The following is an 8,568-nucleotide window of genomic DNA, read 5'->3' as shown; positions in this document are numbered from 1 at the left end:
GGGGAGCGCGGGGGCGCAGCCGCGGGTTTGCTGCGCCCCGGCCGCGGCGGCGCTGCGGCAGGGCGCGGGAGGCGGGGGAGGTGGCGTTTCCTTGCGTGGGCAGGGTGAAACGCGGCTCCGGCGCGGGAGCGGGGAAGCGCAGCCCGTAACCCCCTTGCGAGCAGGCCGGGTGAACGCGCGGGCGCTGCCCGCGTTAGTCATCGCGCTGCGCTACACTGGAGCGGTTCCGGGCAGCCGTCAGTGTCTTACTTGCGGGGACAAAAAGCAGATTAATTGTTGTCCTGCTAGAACAGGAAAGAAACTTATTTTACTCTTTTCCAGAAGCCATTTTACGTTAGAAATTGGCCAGAATCCTGGCCTGAAGCCTAGGTCTCTGAGTTTCCTTGATTTTTCATTGAAATCACACCACAGAATAAATGAAGCGTGGGCTCAAATCCAGAACCCACTGGGATCAATACTTTCCTCTTAGTCCCTTGTATCTGGGTGCAATTAGTCATAAATAATTTACAAAAGCAGAAGCTTTGTTCTTCTATTTATGGAATAAGTAAAACATACTATTCATTTTTGTCCTACAGGTGAAGAAAGCTTAATTCTTTTGGATGGAAGACATGAGTTTCCTTTCAGCTTTCAGCTCCCACAAGAGTAAGTGGAATAATGCAACCTGAAGGGATTGTGTTGAGCATTGCTTGCTTTCGAAAACTAACTGAAGCAATGTAATTTGACTCACATTTTTTTTAATGTCAAACTGATTAGTCAGCTTTATATGTTTGTCTTAATCAACCACCCCATAGACATGCGTTGTTTGTTGCAGCTTCCCTAAGGCCCTAAAAGTAGGAGCTGTAAACTGGTAAACACTTACATATACAGGAAGTGTTCATGTTTGGAACTGAATTGTAAACTTACAGGAATGCTTTTATGACTGCTTGTTTCAGGCCTCTGGTGACCTCTTTTACTGGAAAGTATGGCAGTATTCAGTACTATGTGAAAGCAATTCTGGAAAGGCCTGCAGCACCTGATCAGAGTGTGCAGACAGAACTTCAGGTTATTAGCCATATTGATGTCAACTCACCCGCTTTGTTGGTAAGAGGGTCCTCCACTCCCACCCCCCTCTAAAGACAGCTGCAGAAAACTCATTTCCAAGAAGCATTCACATCCAGCCATAACAATTTCCATGTTATTCTGGAGTGTCATTTTCTGACTTCTGAAAGCATATAAGCTCCCTAAGCTTTTCTCTATAAATAGATGATCTTAGGTTGTGTGACTAGCAAACAGTAGAGTAGCTTTTTTTTTTTTTTTTTTTTTTTTTTTTTTTTTTTTTTTNCATTGATTACATCCCTGCTGGCAGAGATGCTTTTGCCAAAAAGTTATGCAGGCTTGAAATGCATTAATAAGGCTTAATAATACACAAGCATAAAGTAGTTACTCTTACCAGAGCAACTACATTCACAGGGCTGCAGTGTCCTAAACTCTTCAATAATAGTAGGCTGAGGAATGGTAATTACAGAAAAGTATTAATCATGCCCAGCCTGTCATTTATACTCTGGCCATTATGTTATGTATCCTTCCATTTTGCATGTCGTTGTCTAACGTTCAGTGCGTGCATGCAGCTGCTTCAGAGATCTTTTCAGTTACTTCCTTATGACAGATTTGGCTACATTAAAGCACTGAGCTTCTAATAATCACTAGAAATACTGTAGACTAATAAGGAAGATCAGGCATTAAGTAATGAGAAAATAGGCAAGATGGAAGCTAATGAGCTGGATTCTTTTATCTCAACCCATATTATGAAAATAATATAAAATTATACCTTGCACTTTCATGATAGCAACTGGATCTAAATGGTTATTCATTTAAATATGAATGAGTAATTTCTGTTTTATTTAAAATGCTAGGATAATTTTAACTTTTCATCATAATGTGAATAAAGATGAGAGATGTTTTGAGCACTTCTTTTCTGCCCTTTATGTGCTTCCATTTTATTTTTTTCTTTCTAGAGCTAGAACTTACAGAAGTAATTTAGCAGTGACATCTGTAAGCAGAATATAGTCCTTATATTCAGCAGTATGTCTTAGGAGAATAAAGATAACGTACCCAGTTGCTGCAAGGATAATGTTGAGTAGACCATAGTTCATTGCACAGGAAAGGGCTATGGGGCAAATAAAGTGGGCTCTGTGTGACTTAATGGATTACCAGGCTACCTCCAAAACAGTGCAAAATTGCACAAATTTTAGACTTTGTAATTACAATGACTGCTGCAAATCCCTATAGGCCTGCAGCAGTGCCCAATGAATCATTTTAAGTAGCTTAGATCTTGGTTTGGGGTTTTGGTGAGGTTGAATTTTGCACCCTGGACCTGTGTATTTACATGTTGCAAGTTTACTCTAATGAAAATCTTACATAGACAGTGTAAATATCATCTAATTTGACAGTCCTTTATGAATAATTAAGACTTTTCATTGCATGAGAGTAAATGTTTAGTCTTGTGTGGCTTGCAAGTTATGAAGATTAATTGGTGTAGCCCACTGTGTTTATATTTGCCATTTTTATGATGGATGATTAAAGATAAAAATAGTTTACTTTCATATCTATTAGTTGCTTGCAGAATAAATTAATTCTACCTTCTCCTCCAGTGAGGAAGGTGAGTATAAATATTCCAATAGAGTGTAGGGAGTATGTTCTGCTAGTCCGTTTAAAAAAATCACACCTGTAAAATTTGCTAAATGAATCCTTCTGCAGACAAATTAAGTTCAAATGGACATAGGTTTCTTAGATACTTGGCATGTTTTAAGTGCATACTAGGATTTTAAAACAGCCATGTTTTTGAATTACCAGGCCCCGATTCCACCTCATACCATGGTAAAACCTCTGCTGCAGTGAATAGTACAATGGTTTAGATCCAACTGGATTTTAGAACTAGATTTCAATGATGAATACAAGTAACATTAAACTGCAAGTGATTGATAGCTTCATGCCATAAAACAAAAAATATTCCTTTATAGGCACCTGTTCTAAGAAGTCAGGAGAAGATGGTTGGCTGTTGGTTTTTCACCTCTGGGCCAGTGTCTCTGAGTGCCAAAATTGAGAGGAAGGGATACTGTAATGGTAAGAGTAGTTACCTTCACCCTTCAAAATGTGAATATTAGATACCTGATAAGATTTTTGTGATCTCTGCAAAGCCAGCATTTGGATGGAAAACAGTTGGAAGAATAGCTCTATTTAGTGGACAGTAAAGTGAGATCTCTATGAATTTGCTTAAAAATTCTCCCCCTCTCCTGCTGGGAATATAAACTGAAAAGTAATCTTGTTGATATCCTTACAGAAGGACCACATACATTTGAGTGTACAGAACAACAAACTGCTTTCAGATGGGACAAAATGCATAACTGGGGATGTAGCCATTTTTTTTAACATACTCTATGCATAGATTTACATTTGTGTAACAGTGAGCTTTAGCAACTTCTTTGTGATCTTAGTAACATTAGCTGCACTGAGGAAATAAAACATTTGGAATTCAGTTAGTACTATATAATAGGAAAACTGCATAATTTGAAAATAAAGCTTTTAAAGCTTGTTCATACTATGCTTAATGTTTCAAAACAAATCATTGTTTATACATAAAATGTAGCAGGTGGCTAAAATTCTGCCTGGATACCATTTTGCAAAGAAACTAGATTGAGGAAACTAGCAAGTATTGTTCTTGTAACATTGCAGATGATGTACGTGCTGTATAACATGCTTTGATATTCCCAAAGGAGAGTTGGTAAACACAAATTATTCACTGAACTTTGTCTGTTTTTTAGGGGAAGCCATACCAATCTATGCAGAAATTGAGAACTGCTCTTCTCGTTTGATTGTTCCAAAAGCTGCCATTTTCCAAACACAAACTTATCTGGCTAGTGGGAAGACAAAGACTTTTCGTCAGATGGTTGCCAATGTGCGAGGAAACCATATTGCCTCTGGGAGTACAGATACCTGGAATGGGAAAACTCTGAAAATTCCACCTGTATCCCCTTCTATTCTTGACTGTTGTATTATTAGAGTAGAATATTCATTAGCGGTAAGTGCAGATTTTCATTAAAAATGTGTATACTCTTGAATACAAAGCTGAGTTGGGAACAGAAGTATATTCTTTACTGAGCAGCTCTTAAATTCTGAAGTAGGGAGTAATGTTTCAGAATAAATAGCATATACAGGTAGGAGACTGAAGAGCAAATTCTGAAACTGAAGGATGGGAATAATGGGGAAAATAGAAAACATTTTTGAGGAAGAACAAGCTTGATTTAGACTTGGAAATGTCAGGGGAGAGTATTTCAAGCAGAATGGGTTTTTGTCATTCTCTTCAGATACGGGAAGCAAGGACTGAAAGTCAACTGTGCAAGTACTTTAGTCAAAACTTTTTTTTTAAGTAATCTACAGACAAGGTATTGAAGGAAGGAAATGGCTGAAAAATAATGAAAGCTGTCAGAATATTAGCTTACCTAGGATGAGGAAACTTTTGAATTTTTAAACTATTTGCAGTATAGGAAGTATAGTACCTTGTGGTAGCAACCATTTAATGGGGGGGAATCTCATGATGTCTTTTTCTTTATTTGGGGGTTGTCACATAGGTGTATATCCATATCCCTGGTGCTAAGAAATTGATGATTGAAATGCCTCTGGTGATTGGCACAATTCCATGTATTGGATTTTCAAGCAGGAATTCCAGCATTACCAGCCAGTTTAGTATGGATATGAGTTGGCTGACATTGACCATGCCAGAACACCCTGAAGGTAATACATATTGAGCTTTTTCTAATACAGCTAGTACTGTCTATAGCAAAAGGCTAGTAGTGCCAGTTTAAGGACTAAATCAACAGAAGGTGAAGGCCATTAAAGTAGGACTCATGAGAAGTAAGGCACCTAAGGGTAACCCAAAATCCAAGCATTGGCCCTTTATCTATTTGATGACTTTCAACTGATTCTGGTAGTGGGAATTCTGCTCTGCAGGTAGGCACCTTAGTCATTACTGACTGTAGCTTAATAGAACCCAGGTCTGTTGCTGGAGTAGTCCTCAAAGCATCTCATTTCTGCAGTGTGCCTGCAGAATCACCTAAGCTCACTAAAACACACAGCTCTAGATCTAATATTGATGAATATAGTGCACTTAATACAATTCAACAGTGGTCCTACAGAGTTTATTAAATATGGTCTTCATGGTCTTGGATGCTGTAATGCACAAATTGTCTATCTATGAGTGAATAGTTTGAAGTACGACAGTAGTATCTCTTGTGTTTTAGCACCACCAAATTATGCTGATGTAGTGTCTGAGGAAGAGTTCTCCAGACATGTTCCTGCTTATCCACCACCAATTGACTGTGAGGAACAATTGTGTTGTCCTGTGTTTGCTTACATACAAGAGTTCCGGTTTCAGCCTCCACCTCTTTATTCAGAGGTAAAAAAAATAAATAAACAATTTTTTTTGCAAAGTGCTGAATTTTTAATTTTTTTTCCTTTCAGATGGGGGAGAAATGTAGAAATGCAAGAACTGGTAGTAATCAAAACTTTTTTTTCCTTTAGATTGATCCACATCCTACTGATGTAGAAGAAATTCAGCCAATTTCATTCATGCTCTGAAGAGGATTTGTAATGAGCATCATTGTGATGAATGTCTTATCTTTCTGCTGCTTCAGCTAATAGTGCAGCTAAAAAGGAAACAGTTTTCTTTTTCAAATCTTAAGTTTGCATACGAGAAAGGTCAAGGAAAATGGAGATGGAGGTATGAGCATGTTTTGTGATGGAAAAGGAATCTGCTGGATTAGTCTGCACAAAGGATATCACGGGAGCAGCTATGTTTGGGTACCATGGAAAGTACCTGAAAATACTGAAAGTTTTCTTGAAAAGTGGATATACCGTATAAAGTACGAGGAAGAGATGTAAGGATATTTTGAAGAGAAACTTACACGTTGTAAGGAACACTCCGGAAGAATTTTAGGAACGATACTGATACTGAGAACTTGGGTGGTAGAACAGAATGGGGGGTGAGAACACATTTCCAAAAGATTCCCCAGGTTTTGGGGGCTTCAGTTTTGCACTGTCTGCATCCAAGAAAGAAAAGCTACTAAAATACGGAATGAAATTTTCACTCCAGCTAAACTCTTTATTTCATGAGAACATGCCCTTCTAACACCTGTCAAGTGGTACTATTTCATCATTCATACTGAATCTAAAGATGTCATGGATGACAAAATAGCTATTATGCAATATGATGAAGGCAACCATTTACTGAATGAAAGACATAAGTATGTAAAGGAACACTGAACTTTGATAAGAGCTTATGCACTATGCTTTCTTTAAAGGGATCTCTTAAGGGAATTATTCTAGCCTCTTTTACTAGGTAGTTCTTTTTCTGCATCTTAAGCCTATGGATAGCATGATAAGCAGAAGCATGGCAAAGGAGAAACCTTTTGCCAGCAGCAGGTATACTTAGCAAAACGGACAATATTTATTTATTCAAAAGCCTTTATAAGCCTACCTCTGTTTTGGATATTTACTTAAGGTCAGATCTGAGACCAAAAAAAAGTCTTGTAAACCTCCAGTATACTTCAAGGTTCTGAACAAAAGGGACCTTAAATGGTTTCTGTGGTTAGTGAACAAGAGATAGGAGGCATAGGGAGAAGTGTAAATATACCCAGAATAGACAGAGCTTATAACTGAAGTGAAAGCAGGCATCAGGGGAACAAAATCCTCTGGTAAGGGCACAATGCTTTTCATTACTCCTGCATTTTTGTTTATAGATGTATTGTCAGGGGCTGCACTGGTCATTTGCTATCCATACTTTTTTTTTTTCTTTTTTTAGTGTGTTTCCCTGTTTGTTTTTTGCTGTCTAATTTTGTTTTGGTGCAATATTTTAATGTTTTTCTTCCTCAGGTCACTTAGAACAGTGAGAGTTTGTTGCTGCTAAGAATGAAGGCACAGCGTTTTACTTGGCCCTTTGCTGTCTTCATTTAAAGTAGAATGTTTGCTTCCTGCCAAGTGTCAGTTGGTATAAGTAATCCACCCGGTGGCAACACTGTCAACACTTAAAGGAGCAGAAATAGAGCATTTTCAGTTTGCAAGTTTACAGACAACTCTTTAAATTATAGGGGATTTTGAATTGCTAGAACATATTCCATATGTCTTAAAGAGGGGTTTGGGGTTAAAACGCGGTGCTTCATATGGTAAAACATTGTACTTTCTGAGAAAACTACAAGAATAGTAATTGAGTTTCCTTCATTTCATTAATAGCTGCAGTTTAAAAAAGTTTAAATGGTTTTATATGAAATCTGTCTTCGTTTAAGAAGCAGAGACTTTTCTACAGGCATATATAGAAATCTATTTTTAGTCTTTTTAGTACAACTTCCTCACATTGTTTAATTTCTAGCACTTCACCTCAGTTCACTTTTACATTGGTGTAAAAGACACACTGATGGAGTTTTCTGCGTTTCCAAACTGCAGTTACTTTTTCATTTGCAAGTTTTACATATTGTCTTCTGTAGCAAATGCAGCTTCAACCAAAATTTGAGTGCATGTATTAGGACGTTCTAAAACTAAATATTTGTTGTTTTAAGTCTCAAGGTGTAGCGCTCATGCCTTTTTTTATTTAAGTGATTGTGTACTCATACAATCGATGCAAGATTTTCCTTTACATCACCTTGAAAGGGAACAAACACTTTCCTTAAACAGATATCATTATAGTTACTTGAAAAATAGTGCGGCTGCATATTAACTTGCATGTTAATAATTGAAATTATGAAATGATTAGCTTAAAGGACACTAGGTGCTTTTTTTTTTTTTTTTTTTTTTTGACTTATACTTTTCTTTCTTTGTTTTTTTTTAGAGCATGAAGGTGCATTTTTTTGTTTTTTTTTTTTTTTTCTTTTGTTTCTTTTTTTCCTCAGATAAACTGTGGCCTTAGATTGTTTGCTGCAAAAAAACCCCAAACTAGAAAGTGTTTCTTAAGAAGCACACATGGCCCTTCAAAGGAGGGGTGAAAATAAGGTCAAATTCTGCTCTCTGACACTGCGCTTAGTGCAGAAATCAGTCCTTAAAATACTTACTGTTTGCACAATAATAAGTAAGTTCAATATGCAGGTGTTTGTTCTAATAACGTAACTGTGAAACAGTTTAAAAGAGACAAAAAACATGCTGTTGAAAACTTTAACATACAGGAACATGATTGTATTTTGTACTAATATATGAGCCCTATGGGTTCTTTTTTGTTAATAAAAGTATAAAACCTACAGTGCTGGTCATCTTGTTCTCTGTTTCTCTAAGTCACAAACAGCTGCAATGTCGAGAAATACCTATATTCTACAGCCTTTGAAACATGCATTTGCTTTCTGATCTAGAAAACTTGCCTTCATCATGTGTTACTATTTTCTTTCCCTGAACTACCCCTATATGCTAACTAAAAATTAGAACAAATTTATCAGACATGGCCTGCTCTCACTTATGGTTATTATCATGTAATAAGACAGGACTTAATCATGCGTCTCTTATCCATAATGACTAGAGTGGCAGGATGCATGATTTAAGTAGATTTCTGAAATG

General features: G+C 37.2%; 1 protein-coding gene across 1 annotated transcript in view; it reads left to right on the top strand.

Moving 5' to 3' along the window:
* The window catches only part of ARRDC4 (arrestin domain containing 4), an 8,399-nt gene extending 583 nt beyond the window's left edge, over positions 1 to 7,816 (top strand). The window contains 8 exon segments of the mRNA XM_085308756.1: positions 339 to 423; positions 517 to 642; positions 933 to 1,080; positions 3,000 to 3,102; positions 3,801 to 4,057; positions 4,608 to 4,770; positions 5,277 to 5,431; positions 5,557 to 7,816. Of these exon segments, the coding sequence (XP_085164882.1) occupies positions 339 to 423; positions 517 to 642; positions 933 to 1,080; positions 3,000 to 3,102; positions 3,801 to 4,057; positions 4,608 to 4,770; positions 5,277 to 5,431; positions 5,557 to 5,613 (1,094 nt within the window). The 3' untranslated portion in view covers positions 5,614 to 7,816.
* Positions 7,817 to 8,568: the final 752 nt, after the last annotated feature.

This window comes from Rhea americana, unplaced genomic scaffold (genome assembly GCF_003343005.1).
Source record: "Rhea americana isolate MKP2758 unplaced genomic scaffold, rheAme1 scaffold_28, whole genome shotgun sequence".
Lineage (NCBI taxonomy): Eukaryota > Metazoa > Chordata > Aves > Rheiformes > Rheidae > Rhea > Rhea americana.
This window is presented reverse-complemented; position numbering and strand designations above follow the sequence as displayed.